The sequence below is a fragment of the Macrobrachium nipponense genome, chromosome 35 (assembly GCF_015104395.2).
Source record: "Macrobrachium nipponense isolate FS-2020 chromosome 35, ASM1510439v2, whole genome shotgun sequence".
NCBI lineage: Eukaryota > Metazoa > Arthropoda > Malacostraca > Decapoda > Palaemonidae > Macrobrachium > Macrobrachium nipponense.
Window position 1 is genome coordinate 67314878 of NC_061096.1, and position 23834 is coordinate 67338711.

A 23834-nucleotide genomic window follows, 5' to 3' on the forward strand; every position below is an offset into this window, starting at 1 on the left:
TTTACAAAGGCTTATATACAATTTTACAATACATTATTTAATAAACTAACATAGATAGACATAACAGTATCTGGCTTCATAATGGAAATGAAAAATACTTAGTAAAAGTGGAAAAAAACAAAATTTTTAAAATTTTTATGACATTATTTAGTTAATTTATGCATCTTTTTCTTTTTTGCCTACTTGATAAAATTTGGGCATTCAGAGCTCTCATCCTAAAAAACATCCGACATCTGACAAAAAACAATATTACTTTAAAAGGCAAGGATACACAATTTTCAATATGGCGTGCCAAGTCGCATAATACTCCATTGCCTGGTCTCAGTGTATTTTCTCCATTGTATGTTTGAAACATTTTTTTCATTACCTTTAATTTTTCAAAAAAAAAAAAAAAAAAAAAAAAACAAATAAAAAAAAAAACTCAGCACTTGGTTCGTTAATTCATCATCCTGTCGCTCTACTGCACTAATCCAGGTACCTTTCACTTTTTAAAGTTTACATCCTAAGAACTGATAATCTGAAAATTTAGATGCCACATAACCTCCAACATATCGAAGCCCCTCTTCTTCTGCAACATTCTCTAAAGTTCTTTCATGAAATTCCTTTTCAAAGTTTTCAGAGTCTTCTTCTGGCATCTTCTCATCTTCAGTAGAGGCAAACACCATTGCAGGAATCATAAACACTCTTTCAAGATCAGTTTCATTTGAATCATTATTTTCACAACTTTTCTCTTGACTGAACATTCCTTCCGACATATTTGAAGAATCGCACTCCTTCATCGAGTTACAATTTTTTCCAGTTATAGAGTTTATTTTGCCAAGTAAATATGACCTTATTCTGTGTTTCACTTCATCTGGCGTAAGATGATCATAAGTTGCGCCCATTTGTATAAGACAGCCAAACATGTTTTCCAGTCAATCTTGGTTAAGTCTGGAGGTAATTATGTATGATACATTATATTTACTTTTCAACATATCATGCAACCTTGGCAAGGATTTACATGGCACAATAAGTCCCTTTTGGAACTGATAGATCTTATTACTTTTGCAAACTCGCATTGTTTCAGCAGTACACTTCATATTGTCGAGGATTTTTTTCTGTTCCGTCAGTTGCATCCCATAAGCATGTCTAGATTTTTTTTCTGTCATAAGGTACCCTTGAATTGAACACATCAAACCAGGAGTCGGCAAGCTTCATAAAGTCCCTTGTACTTTCCCAGGACATGCTCTTCAAAAGTTCCTGACTTCCATAAAAATCTAAAGCTTTAGATGTTGTTTCCGAAAGAAGCTTCAGTGCTTTCCTCACATTCATACGTCTGAATTTCATTGCTTGGGCTCGCGATCCAAGAAGTTCCTGCTGCAAGTGCAGGTCTCTTTTATATGCATTTTCTTCAAAATGTTTACTGCATATGCGATGAGTAGTAGGGTTAAAGTTGTCCTTTCTCTTACAACGATGAACCCATTTCCGTCTTGTTTCCTCATCACGAGGGAATCGGAAAAAGGACACCTCCCTTTTTCTACTATTTGAATAACAACCAAACACGGCGCAGTTGTTTGGCATTATTTAAATAATAATTTAGATTATATAGAAAATCAAAACTATGGTTGTATTCGAAGAATGTAAAAATAAATCAAGACAGAGATGATTGAAGTGACCTGTGATCTACATTTGAATGAAACGGTGGCTGAGTGACTTCTCGGCTCTTGGGGGGATAAGCCGCAACCCCCACAAATGACTCTACCTGACCATTCTATATACCTTGACCTTACGTTATCCGTCTTGGGGCGACAGTAATGAACTCATCTGAACGAAAGGCGGCCTGTTTCAAATGCCCCCTTCACGGGGCATCGTTATGCCAGAAGCTGATTGGTTATTCTGGCTCCATAGACACAAGGGCCAATCAGGAAGGGATATAGAGATGCGGGGGGCGGGGGGACTTGGGGCGGGTACTCTTTTGAACTACACAAGCCAGGCCAACTACTAAGGTCTTTGGCGGTTGTCTTGTGTTGTTGCTCATACAGACAGTATCATTATAACGGTTTCAAGGGATTTCAGAATATCACGGAGAGGCATATTCAACACTGTATCGAATCAGCTCACACGTCCCATCCAGATGGTTGATAGTGGAATTTTTTAGGTAAATTATGATTATGCAATGGGGGCTGGTGTTTGTATCATTTCAAATGATATTTTATCATGGCCTGGGGCCGATGGATGACATGAATTTAGAACATTATTTAATTCGTCCATATTAAATGCATAATTATAGTCTAGACCTTCAAGTTTCAAAATTGAGTATGGTATTGTGTGTGTGTGTGTGTGTGTTCTTATATTTTGGAAATGTTCATTTAGATTGGAGTAGGCACTTATGTTTTCAAAGTGTTTCCCTATTATACTCGAGATTTCATTTGGGTCATGATATAGTTTCCCATTTTGGGTTATTGCACTTCTTGGGTGTCTTACATATTTCCTATTAATTTTCCTTATTTTTCGCCGAATTTCTTTTACAGATGCATTTGTTAACAAGCTTGATACATCATTTTTCCTTGATATTTTTTCAGATATTACAAGTTTTTGGCATTTGGCATTATATTTATTATATAATGGTTTGATATAAATGAGCCGTGTCTTATGTCAGGTAAGATTTCGACTTCATGCTTATTTGATTTTACTGAAAGTTGCTAAGGTTAAAATTCCACCAAATGGCGGGGGGGGGGGGGGGGGGGGGGCCCGACCGGAAGGGGATTTTTTGGCTGTGGCCCTGTTTTAGGTATGATTTTATTAGCAGCATTTATCATGAAATCCGTGAAGAATTCACATATTGTATTGTGATTTTGGTTGTGCGGAAATGGTGGTTTGTTTCTGGTATATAGATTGTAAATGTCCCAATCTGTTTTTTGGATATATTTTACAGGTGGCAATATTAAATTATTATTTAAATAATTAAGGACTATGGGTAAGTGGTCACTTGTACATAAGTCATCTAGGACGATTTGCGGACAATTTTTCGAAAACCCATTATTCGAAAAAATTATCCGAAAAGTTTTTTTTTCTCGAAAAACAAATATTCGAAAACAATAGTTCGAATGTGTAATTGTTTGAATCTACAATTGATCGAAATACAAAATATTCGAATAAGCAATTTTTCGAAATGAATATTGTTCGAATCAGTAACATACTTAATCTAACCATATAGAAGAATATGATTAATGTTAATAAACGATTAATTTAATTTAAATTGATTAAAGTTTTCTTAACATATCTTTGCACAATTTGTCTTCAAAATAATCTATTACCGGAGGTAATTCAGTTGAAGATAACTCCTCTTCTACTAAATTTTCAAATGTTTCAATGACTCTTTCTTCTGGGATAAATGCCAATGCTCACAGCATTCGAATTTTGACTGAAAACTCTCTTCTTCCTGACCTGAGTCAAAAAGGAGAAAATCTTCATTCTTGAAAGTCTTCAAATAGGTACTACTCGACTGGGAATACTATATCCTTCCTATGATTGGGTGTAGATAGTCCACAATTTTCTTTTGAGCGAACCCTTCTTAATTGAGCGCTTAATACTGTTGACAGATGGCAATCCTTAGGCTCCAGATGCGCTAAGCTCCGAGGATGCATTTGCAGTTATATAATGAAGGGAGTCACGGGCACCTGTTGCGTCGTCTTTCACTTTTCCAATAAATCTCGGCACTTCTACGCCAGTTGGATCACCTGCATGATTATGTTCTTTAGAAACGGTAGCATCTTCTGATACTGTTATAACGCGACATTTACAGTAAATTGCAAATTTCATCTTGTATTTACTTGTCTTTAACAAATAAATGTCCATTCACTAATATACATGGGCTCTCCTTGTTCACTCTGAACGAGCTCAGCCATGATAGGGTTTAAGAGCTTCTCTACTAAATAGGAAACCGTCCAAAATAACAATGGGAACTGTAAGGTTTTAAGGATTTGTTAACGGTTTATTTTTATGTTTATTTGTTTTTTATTTAAGGTAAATAGAATACAAACAATGCGGTTGAGTTGTTTTGAGGTAATTAAGATACAAACAATGCGATTAAGTTGTTTCTCGAATAACTACACTTTGGGGTAGAGAGAGAGAGAGAGAGAGAGAGAGAGAGAGAGAGAGAGAGAGAGAGAGAGAGAGAGAAAGTGCCAATGTACAAAACTGCCGTCGGGCTTTTTCCAGTAAGTCGACGTTACTCATGAATTCGAACAATATTAATTTCGAAAAAACTGCTTTTTCAAATATTTTGTATTTCGATCAATTGTAAATTCGAACAATTATACATTCGAACAATTAATTTCGAGAACTATTAATTTCGAATATTTGGTTTCGAAAAAACACTTTTCGAACAATTGCCTTTCGAATAATGGTTTTTCGAAAAAATTGTCCGCACACGATCTGGGACATTCCACCCAAGTATTTCGGCTAAGTCGACTGAGCACACAGATATCTACTGAAGCGTGGTAGTTGGGAGAAGGTGGGTGTTGGCAACCATCATTTTCATTTAGGGAGCATAGGTCATGTTCCAATACACATTTCCCTGTTTGTTTCTGGTGTGTCAGTATGGTGGTTGTTATCCCAAAGGGGACTATGAGCGTTAAAATCTCCAACTAAGAGTAGGGGTTCATGTAGATTATTATTTAATGTTGGTAGATCAATGAAATTCGAATGAAAATTTGGTTGGTTGTATAAGTTACAAATGGTGATTATATTTTTATCCGGCACATATAATTTGATAGCTGGTGTCTGATATATCTAGCCCATTTTTCTGTGATGATTTATACTTTCCTAATTAGCCTTTGATCTCCTACTTCCATATTTGTTACTATTCTGACTCACTGTTCCTCATCCCTCCTTATCATATATCCAAGCATCCAGACCATCAAATTTTGTGCTGAATATGCATCCACATGAACGGGAGTTATTCCAATATTCTAAATTTGTTTAATCACACAAATGATATAGGTATTGATTTTGGAAAGATCTGTTTATTTTTTAATCCTTATCATAAAAGTAAAAATAATGATTGTCCAAATATAAAGATAGGTCTCTTAGTGGCCACAGCCTTAAGTTACTGTGACATACTATTTTCAAATGTTAGCAGTAGATCAAGATGTATGTTAAATAGAAAAGCTGTCTTGTTTACGAAATGCATAACACATAAGATTGCTTTTAATGTTAGGTAGGTAATTGCAGTTTTTCTTAATACATTTATACTAAATGAATGGCCATGTGAAGCAGCCTTTTAATAATAAAAAGACTGAGCAAGTTAATAATGACAATTCAAGTCTTCAATAGAAAATCTTTTGATGACCAAGGAGTGCGCCAGTGACATGGAAACTATACCACATTGTTTGTTTGTATTGTGTTTTTGCAACATATATGGTTATGTAATGTGTACTGAAGAGTAATTCTTGTGAGTGATATATTGATTAATGATGTCCTGTTGATAAAAATTGTATTAAGTTTTATTTTTGGTGAAGCTTATCGTGCATTTTATTTGTGTCTATTCGGTGTGGTTTTTATGCAAATATCTGGAGTATTTGTAGAAGGCAGCATTTTGAATTTCACTGAAGGGTGTGTATGTATGTAGTCAAAGCATTCATTACTCCCAATTCTGTCGGAACTCTTAGAAACAATTGTTGCCAGCCAGCTTGTATTCTTTTTGGAGAGGAATAACTTATAGGCAAATAGCCAGAACGGTTTTAGAGCTCAGTTATCAACAGAATCTGCGCTTATGAAGGTTAATGAATATATTTATGAAAACATCGACAGCCAAAAGATATCACTCCTCTTACTACTCGACCTTTCCAAGACCTTCGACAGTGTATCTCACAATACTCATACACAAATGTAAACAATTGCATATTGATGAGTTTTGGTTAAGGACTACTTAACGGACAGAGTTCAGTCAGTAAGAATTGGCTCAGTTTTGTCATCTCCTAGGAGCGTACGTTACGGCGTGCCACAGGGCTCAATCTTGGGGCCTATACTGTTTCTCATCTATATTAACGACATGGCAAAAGCACTGTGTAAATATCATTTAATTCAGTATGCAGATGATTCTCAGGATAATAATATCTGGAAAATAAAGTTTAATTGAACTTGAAGATTTACTGAATCAGGCTGAAGTCGCTCTAAAAGAAGCAAAAAGACATTCTCAAGTGAATGGCTTAAATGTTAATGTGAAAAAAACCCAGTGTATATTTATAGGATCACGCCAGTTAATATCTAGATTACCTTCAAACTTAACTATACTTTTCGATGAGACACCTATCAAGCCATCTCATGCGGTAAAGAACCGAGGCGTCCTTATGGACCAATGCATGTTATTTGATCACCGCATCAGTCACATAATAAGAAAAGTAAATGGTGTCTTATTCTTTCTGAACCGCATAAAAGATACGTTAGATAAAACATCTCGCCTAACAATAATAGAGTCGTTGGCCTTGAGCGTAATCAACCTTTGCAGTAAAATCTGTAAAATGACAACTAAAGAGCAAATAGACCAGGTTCAGAAAGCTCGGAATTTCGCAGCTAAAATAGCTCATGGCGGGGCTAGAAAATATGATCATGTGACACCAATTTTGAAAGAGTTAGAGTGGATGGACATTGAAACTAAAATAACCTTTGACCTCTGCTTGTTTACTTATAAAATTTGCAATTGTTTCATTCCCGACTGGCTTTTTGAATTCCCCACTGTGGGCGATGTACAAGTAAGACCTACTCGTCAGTCGAACGACCTCTTTGTAAGACGAACAGCTACTGACATGGAAACTAAATCAATATTGATCAAGGGGTCAAGGGTCTGGAACAACATTCCAATTACAACCAATATAAAGATTGCTTTTCAAAAAGAAATTGAAATCATATTTCCTTGAAAATAAATCACAGTGAGGAAAATTTAATAAGTGGTTTGCCTTTTCTCTGAGTCTTGGTCGGTGGTTTTTGTTTACAGTTTTCCTGTGTTGTGCTTTTGTTGAGTGGGTGATTTTGTTCAGAAAGCGTGTTTGGATTTTGGGTCGGTCTTAATTGATGATCTCAGTTATATACTGAAGATAAAGTTAGTTTGGTGTCAGATCACAATATTAAGTTGTAATGATCTTTTAAGCTTTCACATCATTTTTGCTTTTAATAACAGTCATATCATACTTGGTTTTGTTTTCATACTTAGATCATCCAGTGTTGTGGATGTGTGTTTACCCAGTCATGAGTTTCATTAATATATCACATTGTAACGGCAATACCTATGTACTATTCAGATTTTTCAGATTTTAGGTTCTGATTTTTTTAAGTTCTAAAGTTTTTAAGATTTTAAGTTCTTAGAAATCTTATCAGTAATTGAACCATTTTGTACTTCTCATTACTGTATATATATCTAACTCATCATGTATACATTTTTAACAGTGATATGTAGAAAAGTCATTGTAAAATGAAAATGAAAATTTTAATTTGATTTTGATTTTGATTTGATTTGATTTCTCTCTCTCTCTCTCTCTCTCTCTCTCTCTCTCTCTCTCTCTCTCTCTGAATAGGAACATGTTATGCAATGATCAAATAGCAATTCTAATTGGACAAATGCAAAGCAAAAATCGGGAATGTTGTTACGGCACTTCAAAACAAGAAAAGCTGTACACATGATTATGCGGTTTATAAAACGCATGTACGTAGTCCACTCGAATATTGGCAATATCATATGGTACCCATACTACCCAAAACCGGATTAGCACAAAATGAGAGTAGTACAAAGGTCCTTTACAGCTAGAATAGAACAAGTTAAGGATCTTGACTACTGGGAAAGACTACAGTTTTTAAAATTATATAGTCTACAAAGGAGAAGAGAACGCTACATGATAATACAGGCATGGAAGCAGATAGAAGGAATTGCCGAAAACATCATGGAGCTAAAAAATATCAGAAAGAGCAAACAGAGGTAGATTAATAGTGCCCAAAACTATACCAGGAAAACTAAGGAAAGCACACAGGACATTAATCCACTACACACCAGCATCGACAATGCAGTGTCTATTCAATGCGTTGCCAGCTCATCTGAGGAATATATCAGGAGTGAGCGTAGATGTGTTTAAGAATAAGCTCGACAAATATCTAAGCTGCATCCCAGACCATCCAAGATTGGAAGATACAAAATATACCGGAAGATTCATTAGCAATTCTCTGGTAGACATTAGAGGTGCCTCTCACTGAGGGACCTGGGTCAACCCGAACAAGACGTAAGGTCTGTAAGGTAAGGGCACTCTCTCTCTCTCTCTCTCTCTCTCTCTCTCTCTCTCTCTCTCTCTCTCTCTATATATATATATATATATATATATATATATATATATATATATAGATATATATATGTTACGAAGTGCCAAGTATCTGGTTCCCCCCATTCATCAATTACCTCACCAAAAGCCAGACACCTGAACCCTCATAACACGTTTAAACGACTGAATACTCTAAAGGCAACAGTGATCCCTTAACACTTACCAGTATTGCAGAAAATCAGACTAAGTTCATCAAAACAGGTGTGAGGTAATCTTGTAAGTAATTAAATTAATCAAAGGGCATCACTCCATCAACAACTTTAAAAGTCTAAGTATTTCCCTGATTTCAGAAGTCTAAGTACTTCCCTGGTTCTAAGTCACTTCAAGAAAATTGAAGGAAAGCAAATCAATTACCACTCTATGTTTCTACCTATCATCAATATAATCATAATCATATATACTGGTTAGAAATGAAATACTTATAAAAATTTTAAATACAAAAATTTATTATTAAATTCAAAATTTATAAGTGAAATTCACAATATCAGGGAAAATTACTGTTACTTGAAAACAAAATAAAGTTTGATTAATTCTTGAATCAAATTAAGTAAAATTAAATCAAAATTAATTTATCACAAAATTCAAGAAAATTAATTCAATTGAAATTCAAAAGTGTTAGGCAATAATTGAAAATTTGAAATTAATTCACAAGTGCTAAACAACAATAAATCTTGAAAAGAATTCTAAGTAAATGCAAATTAATTCACAAATGTTAAATTTAATTAAATGTGCAATGATAAAGCAATGAAAATAACTAAGTCAATTAAATTGTGAATGCAAATGAAAATATAAAATAAAAAGACACACTTCAATAAGAAAATGAAATGGTGCACAAACAATGGAACAATCACAAACACAAAAAATACGCAATGTGTAAAAGTGTAAATCTTTTTCACTCAAAACACTGTAACTAACAGTTTTTACCAAACCTTCACAACCATCTGTTATTAGTTAACCACAGTTCCTATCAATTATTAGTTAACCACACTCCCTATCCATTATTAGTTATTAGTTGTTACCTAACCGTTATTAGTTATTAGTTGCAACTAATAAAAATATAACACACTTTACCTTTTTGGTATACCAACTTCTTTCTTTCTCTTTTGCTGCAGCTTGTATATCACACTTTCACAAAAACCAGGTGCCGTTACAAAATCATGTTTGTTCAGATTCCACAAAAGAAACTAAATAACACTAAATAAACTCTAAGAAATATCAAATACGAAATTCTAAGTTACAAGTGACCAATTTACAATACGTTAATATAATCTCAATGATTTCGAGTGAGAGGGAGAGAGAGAGAGAGAGAGCGAGAGAGATGTTAATGCCTCGAGGTTCTATGATAGAATAAAATCTCTTCCTTTACGGAAAAGCTGGACAGGGCAGATATGATACAAAACGTTCTTGTCACGAATGCTTCCAGTAGCTTTGAAATCTGATGCAATCTTCATAAAGAAATGTGTAACATGCACGTGGTTTTGATCAAAGATATACGTGTACGAGTCCAGTCTGTTAAAAAAAAAAAAGACGTACTCTACTCGATCGAAACGGAGGCTGAGCGACAATTAAGATTGACATGTTTTGATAACAACGCAAGACTCAATTCTCTCGCTATCAGATGCGTTGACAGATTTAGGAAAGCAAACGGATCTCGCAGACCCTCTAATCTTACAGTGTTGACATAAAAGTTAAACATTCGTAGTTTCGAAAAGACAAAGTAAATTTCTCTCTTTTTACGTTATATATATATTCTTTTATAACATGCAATGCGAAATCTGAACACCCATTTTAAAACATCCTATTCTAAGCTATCTAGGAATCTGAAAAAATGTTGCACAATCTTACATGACATTTCAAAGAGGGGAAACATGCATTTTGAAAGTAGCAATATATAATAATATAAATATATATATAAATATATATATATATATATATATATATATTATATTATATATCATATATATATGTATATATATATATATATATATATATATATATATCTTGCTCTCTCTCTCTCCCTCAATATCTATCATGGATAGATAATGTTATCAAATCGAGACTTACTGTGCAAATAGTAGAGGATGAAGAAGATGAGGAAGAGGAAGAAGAGGAAAACGGAAAAGAAGAAAATAAAACTGAAATGATAGAAAAAATAATGAAAATAAAGAAAAGGACAAGAGTATGGTTGTAGAGATACTCATAGATACTACATATGAGGCAGTACAGCAGCACATATACGATGAAATAAATTACGACATGACAACACAAAATAAAATCCCGAAGAGGCTTTACCCAGATCTTCATACTGATGGGAATGAGCAAGAAAAAAAAGAAAAGAAAGACACAGTCTGCACCTTTTTGAAAAGAGTGAATTGCAGATTCGGTGAAAGATGTTACTACAAACATCCCAAGGTATGTCACAATTATGAGATTTATGGAAAATGTGCATACCTAGAAGGCTATGAGGTAGAATGTAGAGATCTACATCCAAAACTATGCAAAAACATAAAAGAAAGAAAAGGATGTAAGTTAAAAAAAAAAATGTAAATATATGCACCCTGTAGCCATGAATCAAAATTAATTAAATAATAAAATCCAAAATAAAAAAGAAACAAATGAAGAAAGGAACAAAGAACATGAGGTGAAGGAAAAAAACAAGCCATCACCGCGCTATGGAATGTCAGCATCGAGAATGCAAGCATCAGCTCCAAGATACAGTGCAAGGAACAAGCACTGTATATACAATGCCAGGGGATGGTGCAGATACTGAGAAAATTGCAGATTCTTACATATAATGAATAATTAAGAAGAAGGAAGATCAAATATATTGGAAAAGTTGAATTTTTTAATGTCAGAATTTCTGGAAATGAAGAAAAGAACAACATACCAGAACAGGAAAGAGTCATGGGAAAATCCTTATTATTACAAATATTAATTGGAGGGGATAACACGCAAACCATCATAGTGATGAAAGAGCAGGGTTTAGTTACGAGTAACTCAAAAAGAAAAATAGAGTTCTCAGAAGAACTAACCCAAACTGAAAGAAAAAAAATAGATATAATGAATATAAGTGAAACCTGGTATTCCCAAGAGACTGATAATGATGATCAGATAAAGGGGCTCCAAACTTATAGATCAGAGAGAGAAAATAGAAATCAAGGGGGAACCGCAATATATGGGAGAAACATAAAACAAGAAAAAATATATGAGAAATATAGTAACTCAGAATGTGAATTAATAGCGGTAGAATTAGAATCTGAAAAATTAATCAACATAGTAATATATAGACCCCCTAATATTAAAGTTTGACAATAATAGAAAAATTGGATGATATATGTAGAAATCACAAAGACTGGACTATTCTCCTATCTGGAGACTTTAACTTTCCTTTCGTAGATTTGAAAGAACGAATTGGAGATTGCGGTTGTATTTATACATATGAAAAAGAGAGCAATAGTAGTGCAGAAGATAAGAGGCAATTTGAAAAGCTATTAGATATGCTACTAGAATACAACATTCAACAAATAAATCACCTGCCAACAAGAAAGGAAAACACTTTAGACCTAGTATTTGTGAACAAGGTGAATTATGTTAAAGAAATATTAGTTTATAATGTGAGTATTTCAGACCATAATGTCATAGAGTTAACAGTCCACTCCAAAGCAAGTGAAAACAGAGGTAAGCAAGAGATGAAAAAGTGGGAAGGATATGGAAAATACAACTTCTATAGTAAGAATATAAAATGGTCAGAAATAAATGAAGAATTAAACATAGATTGGGATAACATATTCGTAAGTGATGATATACAGGTAAATACAGATATATTATATAAAATATTAGAGAAAATAGTGATTAAATATATACTGAAGAAGAAAAGTAAACATCAGTCATGCATACCAAGAGACAGAAGGATCTTGTTTCAGAAAATCAGAAAGTGGAAAAAAGGTCTTGCAAAAGAAAAGAATGCATGGAAAGTGATGGAACTAAAAAGTAAGATAGAAAATGCAGAACAAAAGATCATGCAACCAAAAGAAAATGAAAAACGGGACTTGGAAGAAAAAAACCCTAGTAAATTTCAAGCAAAACCCCAAACTATTGTACTCATATGTGAAAAAGATGAATAAAAGAAGAATAGAAATAGGCCCTATAAGAAATGAAGGGAGATTAACGAATGAAAAATATGCAACATATTAATAGAAAGATATAAGAGAGAATTCACCCCTAGAATTGATAATGAAGATAAAGATACAGAAATAAGGGATGAAAATAGTGAATATTTATCAGACATAGATATAAATGAAGCTGATATTGTGTAGGCTATTAATGAAATTAAAAATGGATCAGTAGCTGGGCCAGATGGTGTCCCTGCCCTTTTGTTAAAGAAAGTAGTTCATTTTATCGCAAAGCTGCTTGCAATATTATTAAGGCAAAGTGTAGATACAAGCAAGATTTATGATGAGCATAAATTACCATATATATTACCCCTACTTTCAAAAGTGGATCAAGACTAGAGGCAAGTAATTATAGGCCTGTGAGTCTAACATCACATATTATGAAAGTGTATGAAAGGGTAATGAATAAAAATATTATGGAACATTTAATAAAAAATAATTTGTTTAATATAGGACAACATGGTTTTGTACCCGGAAAAAGTACACAAACCCAACTGTTAGTCCACTGTGAGAACATATATAAAAATATGATAAATGGAAAAGAAACAGATGTGGTTTATCTAGACTTTGCAAAACCTTTTGACAACGTAGACCATAATATATTAGCGAAGAAAATTAGAAAACATAATATAGTGGACAAAGTAGGAAGATGGATAAAAGAATTTTTACACAACAGAAAACAGATAATTATTGCAAACGATGAGGAATAGGATGAAGCTAAGGTAATATCCAGTGTGCCACAAGGTACGGTGCTGGCTGCAGTACTGTTTGTTATTATGATTGCAGATATAGACAAAAATGTTAAGGACTCGGTAGTGAGTAGTTTCACCGATGATACAAGAATAAGTAGAGAAATTACTTGTGATGAAGATAGGAACTCGCTACAAAGAGACCTTAACAAAGTATATGAATGGGCAGAGGTAAATAGGATGGTATTTAACTCTGATAAATTTTAATAAATAAATTATGGAGATAAAGAAGGAAAGCTATATGCATATAGGGGACCTAATAACGAGACAATCACTAATAAGGAAGCAGTTTAAGGCCTTTGTGTGATGTTGAATAGGAACATTTTATGCAATGATCAAATAGCAATTCTATTAGCAAAATGCAAACAAAAATGGGAATGTTGTTACGGCACTTCAAAACGAGAAAAGCTGTACACATGATTATGCTTTATAAAACGTATGTTTGTAGTCCACTTGAATATTGCAATATATGGTACCCACACTACCAAAGGATATTGCACAAATAGAGAGTGTACAAAGGTCCTTTACAGCTAGAATAGAACAAGTTAAGGATCTTGACTACTGGGAAAGACTACAGTTTTTAAAATTATATAGTCTAGTTAAGGAGAAGAGAACGCTACATGATAATACAGGCATGGAAACAGATAGAAGGAATTGCCGAAAACATCATGGAGCTAAAGATATCAGAAAGAGCAAACAGAGGTAGATTAATGGTGCCCAAAACTATACCAGGAAAACTAAGGAAAGCACACAGGACATTAATCCACTACGCACCAGCATCGACAATGCAGCGTCTATTCAATGCATTGCCAGTTCATCTGAGGAATATGTCAGGAGTGAGCGTAGATGTGTTGATGAATAAGCTCGACAAATATCTAAGCTGCATCCCAGACCATCCAAGATTGGAAGATACAAAATATACCGGAAGATTCATTAGCAATTCTCTGGTAGACATTAGAGGTGCCTCACACTGAGGGACCTGGGTCAACCAAAACAAGATGTAAGGTATGTAAGGTCTGTAAGGGCTCTCTCTCTCCCTCACTCACTCTCTCTCCCTTTCCCTCACTCTCCCTCTCTCTCTCCATCACTCTCTCTCTCCCTCACTCTCTCCTCTCTTCCTCTCTCTCCCTCCCTCACTCTCTCTCTCTTCCTCCCTCACTCTCTCTCTTCCTCTCTCCCTTCCTCACTCTCTCTCTCCCTCACTCTCTCTTTCTCCCGCGCCCTCTCTCTCTATCTCCGTCACTCTCTCTCTTCTTCACTCTCTCTCTCTCTCTCTCCCTCACTATCTCTCTCCCTCTTTTATTATTTTATTATTTTAATTTTAGTTATCTTATTTATATTTCCATTTCTATTGTTATTAATTTATTGTTTTTATTATTAATCGTATTATTCTCATATTAATTTTTATTATTTTTATTTGTCTATTAATATTTTTATTACTATTTTTTATTTTTATTTCGTAAATTCATAATATTATTTTATTATTGAATGTTTATTTTTAATTCTATTATTTTCATTATTTGGTTCTTTTTTATTATTCTTATTTTGAAATTTTATTATTATTTTTTATTAATTTTATTTTAACTTCTATATTATTTTAATCATTTTTATTTTTATTATTAACATTTTATTAATATCATTTTTATATTTATTATAGTTACTTTTATGTTTATTATTTTTATTTCTTATTGTTGTTGTCAATTCTTTTATTTTTTAATGTTATTATTTTATTCATTTTATTTTGATATTTATTATAATTATTTATTGTTTTATTATTTCTTAATATTTAATTTTAATTTTATAATTTATTTTCATTCATTCTTATTTTTGTTTTATATTTATTTTATTATAAGTTATTTTATTTTTTATTATCCTTATTATTTTATTTTAATGTGTATTATTTTGTTTTTATTTTTAATATTATTATTTGATTGTAATTACCATTCTATTTTTATTATTTTCAAATTTATATTTTTATTTTATTATCATGATTTTTAACATTATTAATATTTTTTATTATTAATTGATTTATTTTAACATTTTCATATTTTTATTTGCATTATTTTAAATTAAATTCCTCTTATCATTATTTTGTTTTATTTCTATCTCTATTATTTTCATTTTTATTGTTATTATTATTATTATTATTATTATATTATTATTATTATTATTATTATTATTATTATTATTATTATTATTATTATTATTATTAATTTTAATTTTAATGTATTATATTTTTAGTTTTTCTAAATTTTAATTTTTTTCATTTTTATCGTTTTCCTTTTTTGATATTATCATTACATTATTATTTTTTATTTTTATAATATGTATTTTTAATTCTATTACTTTTATATTGAATTATCATTGTTATAATTTCTTCAATTTTATTCAGATTTTTATTATTTTTACATTTATTTTTATTATTATATCCTCATATAAAAATGGGTTAAGCTGGGATGATGATGATGATGATGATGATGATGATGATGATGATGATGATGATGATTATTATTATTAATATTATTATTATTATTATTATTATCATATGTTTTTGTTATCTTTATTTATTTGTATTATTATTGTTTTATTGTTATATCTATTTTTATTTTTTATGTTTATTATTTTTTATCTTATATTTTTATTATCTTTATTATTATCTTTATTTTCATAATTTTTCTTCGATTATATTTTCTGTTTTTCATTTCATTATTATTTGTATTTGTTTAACTATATTATTAATATTTATTAATTAATTATTTTTTATAAAGTATTTATTATTATTGTTTTATTATAACTGTTCTTATATTTTTATTTTTGTTTTCTATTCTTATTTTTTATTTTATTCTCATTTTTATGATTATAGTTTTATCATCTTCATTTTTATTTTATGCTTGTTTTTATAACTTTTATTCTAATTATTATTTTTATTATTTTATTATTATTTATATTATTATTATTTTTATCTTTATTGTAATTGTTTTATTGTTCTTTCATTTTTTATTCTAATTTTATTATTTTATATTTCTAATTTTTATTATTTATTTTATTATACTATTATTAATTCCCTTACTTTTATTTCTACTATTATTAATTTTAATATTTTTATTTTTATTTTATTTTAAAAATTGTAAATTTGTTTTATTATCTTTATTTTTATTTTTATAATTTTTTATTTTGTTATTTTTGTTGTGAAATATAATAAATATGAAAATAATAAACATAAAAATAAAAACAATGAAAAATAAGATTAATAGTTATTAAATTATAATACAAATTTAAAAAAATAATTAAACTAAAATAATGAAATAAAAATAAAAAAATAATAATGAAATTTAAAAATGAAAATAATAAGAATATAATTAGAATTAAAATTAAAGAATTATAATAAACATAAAAATAATAAAATATTAATATTAAAAACAAAAATGAAAATAAAAATAATAAAAATAAAAGAAAAGAATAAAATAGAAATAATAAAAATAAAAATTATAAAAATAACAATATTAACAAAATAACAAAAATAGATATTAAAATACTTAATGAATGCAAAAATAAAAATGGTAAAACCAAAATTAAAACTAAAATAAAAGTTATAAAAATAAAATAAAAATAATAAAACATGATAAAAATTTAAAGTAATAAAATAATAATATAATGGAAATAAGATAAAAAGACTAAAAATTCGTATAAATAATAAAGATAAAAATAAAAATAATAAAGTAATAGAAATTAAACTGAAAATAATGAAAGTATTAAAATTATAATTATAAATATTAAAAAGTTATAAAAATTTGAATAACAATAATGAAAATAAAAATAAAAGCATTTTATTTTTATTTTCATTATTGTTATTTAAATTTTTATAATATTTTAAATTTTATTATTACAATTTGTTTTATTATTTTGTTATTTTTCATTTTAATTATTATTATTACTATTTTTATTTTATTATCATTATTTTATCTTTTAATTTTGTATCTTCTTTTATCATTTTATTTCTATTTTTCTTACCTTTATTTTAATTTTAATTAAAATTTTTGTTATTTCTATTTTTGCATTGATTAAGTACTTTGATTTTATTATTATTATTTCATTATTATTTTTATATTTATCATTTTTATATAATTTTTTTTATTATTTAATTCTTATTTTAAATATTTCTATTTTATATTTTATATTTGTTTTATTATTTCCATTTCTCTTTTTAATGTTATTTCATTATTGTTATTTTTATTAGAATTTTTACTATTTTTTATTATTTAATTTTAATTTTAATTTTATTCTTATTAGTTTTATTTTTAAATTTTATTTTTGTTTTATTATCTTTTTATTATTTTTATATTCATTTTTATTACATTCCTTTTATAATGATTAATGTAATTTTTTGTTATTTTTATTTTTATGTTTAATGTTTTCATTTTTATCTTTATTATTTTTCTAAACAAAAACAATAAAAATAAAAACAAAAATAATAAAAAAAAATTATAAAAATAAAAATAAAAATAATAAAGTAATACTAATAATTTTCAAAATAAAAATAATAAAATATAAAATTTAAAAAAAATAGAAATAATAGTAACAGAATAATAATAGTAAAATAAGAGCAATCATAAAAATTATGATAAAAAAATTAGTAGTAGACAATAAAATGATATCAATAAAATTAAAAATAATAATAATATAAATAAAAATTAAAATTAAAATTAAAACATAAGTTATAAAGATAAAAATAAAATAAAAATGAAAATGATAAAAACTTAAATAAAAATAACGAAAATGAAAATTTAAAACTAAAATAGAAATAATAAAATAAAAATAAACAAAAAATAGTAAAAAATAATAAAAAAATAGTAAAAAACAAAACAAAAAATAATCATAAAACAATAATAATGAAACTAAAATTATAAATAATAAGGATAAAAAACTAAATATGAGACTAGTAAAAATGAAATAAAAATGAAAATTATAAAATACGAAAAGAATGAAATTAAAAACAATAAAAATAAAAATTTAAAGAATAAATAAAATAAAAATTTAAAGAATAGATAAAATAAAAATAATGAATTTAATGATAATAAAATTATGTATAATAGAAATAGATATAAAATAATAAAATAAAAATAATAGTAAAAATACATATAGATTTTAAATTATTTTGTAAATACAAATTTGTCATCAAAAAGAGGGAAAAACTCTCTAAAAGGTTTTACTAAAGTTGAAATGTTTTCAAAACTTTTAATGTTACGTTTATTATCCTACTTTTATGTGATTTTTTTATATGATTTCTAGAACAAAAGTTAACTCATCAAAAGAGGCAAAAAAGGCCAAAAATATTGTATTTAAATCGAAATATTTAAAATCTTTTCTTTTTCATTTTTTGTACTTTTTTTAGGCGATTTTTATAATGATTTTTGAAACAAAAACAGCCAAAATAAAAGAGGAAAAAACTTAAAAATAATGTGAAAAAATAGATATTTTTTTCCTGTTTAAAATTACATTCTTTTGTATTATTTTTTAACAATCTTTGAATTAAATTCTTTTTTAAAACTGCTTTTAATTTCAAATTCTTGTCCTATTTTTAGCATATTTTATAAATGATTTTCAAACAAAAATCAGTCATCAAAAAGAGAAAAAACTAAAAAATATTTTACTAAAATTAATATATTTTTGAAACTTTTTATGTTACATTCATTGTCATTCTTTCAGGCGATTATTTAAATGATTTTTGAAATAGAAATCAGTCATAAAAAAGGGAAAACTCACAAAAGTATTATATCTAAATTAATTTTTAAAATTTTTTTTATATTATATTTGTTGTCCATTTTTAACGTACTGTTCGAAATGATTTTTGAAATTAGCATAAATATAATATTTAAACTGAAATATTTTTAAAGCTTGTTTTCTGTTTCTTTTTTGTTCTTTTTTTCGACATTTTCTGCAAAGTTTTTGAAACAAAGAACCACAAATAAAATTGGAAAAAACTCCTACGAATATTGTAAAAAAAACAAACAAATATTTTTAAAAATTGTTTTATGTTACATCTATTGTCCTATTTTTAACTGATTTTAAAAATGATTTTTGAATAAAAAAATCTGTCATCAAAAAGATTTAAAAATCTCTGAAATTGTGTACTAAAATTGTGTCCTTAAACTAAAATTTTAATGTTTTTCCTATTTTTAGCCGAATATTAAAATGATTTTTGAAACAAAAAATCAGTCACCAAAAGAAGGAAAAATATTTAAAAATATTTTAATAAGATTTAATTTTTTAAAAACCTTTTTTATGTTACATTCATTGTGTTATTTTTGGGATATTTCTCAAATGATATTTGAAATAAAAATCAGTCATGAAAAATAAGGGAAAATTGCCAAAAATATTATATTGAATGTAAATTTATCTTTTTCAGTTTTTTATGCTGTTTATTGTCCAATATTTAGCCGTTTCTTCAAGTGATTTTTGAAACAGAAATCGGTCATCAAAACAAGGGCAAAACCACCGTAAGTTTTGCATTTAGATTAAAATTTTTTTCATCTTTTTTCTGTTTAATTTTTTTTAAGCGATTTTTATAAAATTTTTGAAATTAAAAACGGCCATCGTAAAGAGGACAAATCTCTCGAAATAATTGTGCAGAAAATGTAAATATTTGTTGAGGCTTTTTATTCTATATTTCGTGTGATATTTTTAGTCTTTTGAAAATGATTTTGGAAATAAAAATCAGTATTTCTCACTGAATGATATCAACGCTTTACTTTTACCACTTTACAGCGTACCAACCCAAAACGACTATTACAGTTTTGCCCTACTACACAGCAACACTTATAAATACTTATAAGTTATGTACTACTCCCCAAGCCCGCCATCCCACCCCTCAAACACGAAGTGTACGAAACCCTAAAAGTGTCTAACGAGGAATAGTAGTAGTCAGCATGACACATTACCTTTGTCACGTTCCTCCTCGGACAACGTCGGAACGGTTGGCAAATGTGTTTTGTGTGTGTGTGTGTGTGTGTGTGTGTGTTTACGAACCTGCCCTATCCAGTGGGGGAGGAAACGATTGTTGTTTGTCGTTTTCCCCTTTAGATAAACGTTTGTTAGGTTCTTCTTCTTCTTGATGAGAGTTGCAGGATCAGGCGGTTTCACAGCTTTATACTAACAGAATCTGGTGTCTTGTTTACATATCGCCCGGTGAATATGAAACTGCAATTTTCCTTTTTAGTTTCTCTGTGAGATGAAATGTAAGAACTTAAACAGACGTAGAAATGATGAAATAAAAAGTGAGACAATTTAAACAGACGTAGAAATAATGAAATAAAAAGTGAGACAACTTAAACAGACGTAGAAATAATGAAATAAAAAGTGAGACAATTTAAACAGACGTAGAAATAATGAAATAAAAAGTGAGACAACTTAAACAGACGTAGAAATAATGAAATAAAAAGTGAGACAATTTAAACAGACGTAGAAATAATGAAATAAAATGTGAGACAACTTAAACAGACGTAGAAATAATGAAATAAAAAGTGAGACAATTTAAACAGACGTAGAAATTATGAAATAAAAAGTGAGACAATTTAAACAGACGTAGAAATAATGAAATAAAAAGTGAGACAACTTAAACAGACGTAGAAATAATGAAATAAAATGTGAGACAAGTTAAACAGGCATAAAAATAATGAAATAAAATGTGAGACAGCTTAAACAGACGTAGAAATAATGAAATAAAAAGTGAGACAACTTAAACAGACGTAGAAACAATGAAATAAAAAGTGAGACAATTTAAACAGACGTAGAAATAAGGAAATAAAAAGTAAGACAATTTAAACAGACGTAGAAATAAGGAAATAAAAAGTAAGACAATTTAAACAGACGTAGAAATAATGAAATAAAAAGTGAGACAGCTTAAACAGACGTAGAAATAATGAAATAAAAAGTGAGACAACTTAAACAGACGTAGAAATAATGAAATAAAATGTGAGACAGCTTAAACAGACGTAGAAATAATGAAATAAAAAGTGAGACAACTTAAACAGACGTAGAAATAATGAAATAAAAAGTGAGACAATTTAAACAGACGTAGAAATAAGGAAATAAAAAGTAAGACAATTTAAACAGACGTAGAAATAAGGAAATAAAAAGTAAGAAAATTTAAACAGACGTAGAAATAATGAAATAAAAAGTGAGACAACTTAAACAGACGTAGAAATAATGAAATAAAATGTGAGACAACTTAAACAGGCATAAAAATAATGAAATAAAATGTGAGACAACTTAAACAGACGTAGAAATAATGAAATAAAAAGTGAGACAATTTAAACAGACGTAGAAATAATGAAATAAAAAGTGAGACAATTTAAACAGACGTAGAAATAATGAAATAAAATGTGAGACAACTTAAACAGACGTAGAAATAATGCAATGCACAGTAAATTTCATGATAAAAATCTAAGAATGAAAGCGGTCAATAGAAGATAAGAGGTATCTGGCAACCACTTTGGTAAACATTGACGATGATGTTCATCAATTATAATGTCATAAGTAAGGATGAAAATCTCCCCCCCCCCCCACCCCCTTTCTCTCTCTCTCCCTCTCTTTCTCTCTCTCTGTCTCTGTCTCTCTCTGTATTGTATCATTGCAATTACATAATTTCAGTCACTTTCATAAAGAATGGAAGCTGCAAATGTAATAATAGTAAGCACCAGTGTTATAACGTCTTATTTTATAGAGTAAACGGGCAATGTATCCTGGACCTTGGCTAATGTACTGAACCATTTAATTTTACATGAGGATTTAATTACCACTGCATTATACAATTTCTCACTTTTATCATTGTTATACACATAGTCATTCATTTAGGGCAATATCAACTGACAACGATTTTTGCTAAGGTCTTACGTTATACAAATTACAGTTATGAGATCATGAAAGCCCGTTCCTTTTAAAAGTTTATGTCACCGTAGTTGTAGAATAACCAAACTGATTATACAGGCACAGTAATCATTTTCATATGCAAAAATTGCGATGTGTATAGCAAAGCTGTAAAGTGCCTCGCTGAAAAATAATTTGCTACCGAATGGCAGTGGAATGTATACATATATTTCACAAAATTTTCAAGAAAATATACCATCAAAACTAGCAAATTAAGAATAGTCTCCAGTATTATGAAAAAGAATAAATGTAGATGTCGTTGAGGACCAGATTGAAAATAATTTTGAATAGGTAACTGAGGCTGGTTGGAGCTGGAGCCAGCCAGTTCGTGCGGTCAAGATCTAGCTTATATTCTATATCAAGGTTTGCACATGAATCAACGGTCAGCGTTATGCATATGATAAACATCCAAACATATCCACAAATTAAAAAGGATAAAACTAATTATTTATTTTTATGGATATTTGTGTGTGAGACTTATAAAATAGAATAGTAAAAAGCGTGGAAATTTTGACGTGTGGATTCCACACTCCACACCTAATCACAATGTGGACAAGATAAGCCGTATTAGCTACGTCATTTCTACACTTCGGCAACCCAGATTTAATTTGGCTCTGACCCCTACCGGATCAGTGATACAACCTTTTATAAACGGAATCCGAAACCTCGGATTATTTATTGCTAATAACTCAGTGGGCTCTGTTCTGGGGAGGACTTCTTGGTCGCGCACATCACTGTATTGAAGGCCAGAAAGAAGGTTCTACAGATTGCACAAGATGCTACTACTGCCGGGACGGACGCCCACGATGACCTGTTCTGCGCCATGGAGATGATCTCTCTCTTAAAGGAGGACTGGACGGATTCTCAAGAGGAGAACCTTTTCCTCCTTGATGAAACTGAAGACACGAATTTGAAGAATTAACTCTGAGCAGAACAAACCAAGATTTGCTGGACCAGTTGATGGAAGAAAAGCATAACGTTGAAACGCTAGGTAAAGGCTGCGACTCTGCTGAAGAGGAGAATGAACGCCTGAAGAAGAAGCTCGCAGAATTGGAGGAGTCATTACTCCAGAAGGGAAAGGAAATAGAAAGTCTGAACGACACCTCGCAGGTAAAGAGAATGTGAGGAGAAGCTAGAAAAAGTAGAAACAATCTGAGGACAACGATTTCTACTGTGGGTACCTCGCAACAAATCGTGATCAAGTGAAAAGTCCCGGTCGTGAGATGCAGGAGACTCGAGGTCTGCGGAAGGAGGTCCATATCATGGAAGACAGAGTTCAGTCACTTCCAAAGAAGAACGAAGAAGACAAGCCTAAGAATGAAGCTTTGGCTGAAGAGGCCAAGGCGAAAGGAAACATGTTCTACAAGCTTGGACGCCTGGAAGAAGCTTGTGAATGTTTCTTCAGGGTACTGGATCTGGCCGACGACCAAGCAGACTGAGATTGGGATTGTGTCTCTTGTTGCTTGGCAGACATAGCGAAGCTATGGTTCAGCTTGAGGAATTAGATGGTCAAGATGATTTGGTTGCAGCCGCCAAAGCCTTGCAAAGAATGCAATGTCACGGCTGCCCCTGCTACATCCTGGGAATTGCAGAAAAGGCTAATTTGAAGGACAAGAGTGGGCCTACAGGAAGCGGGCACTCAA

At 29.8% G+C, this 23834-nt stretch overlaps 1 protein-coding gene across 1 annotated transcript; it reads left to right on the forward strand.

Annotated features, from left to right (window-relative positions):
• Positions 1-23151: 23151 nt before the first annotated feature.
• On the forward strand, positions 23152-23630 carry LOC135208389 (uncharacterized). Its single transcript, XM_064240491.1, has 2 exons — positions 23152-23301; positions 23415-23630. The coding sequence occupies exons 1-2, from the start codon at positions 23152-23154 to the stop codon at positions 23628-23630; spliced, it is 366 nt and encodes a 121-aa protein (XP_064096561.1).
• Positions 23631-23834: the final 204 nt, after the last annotated feature.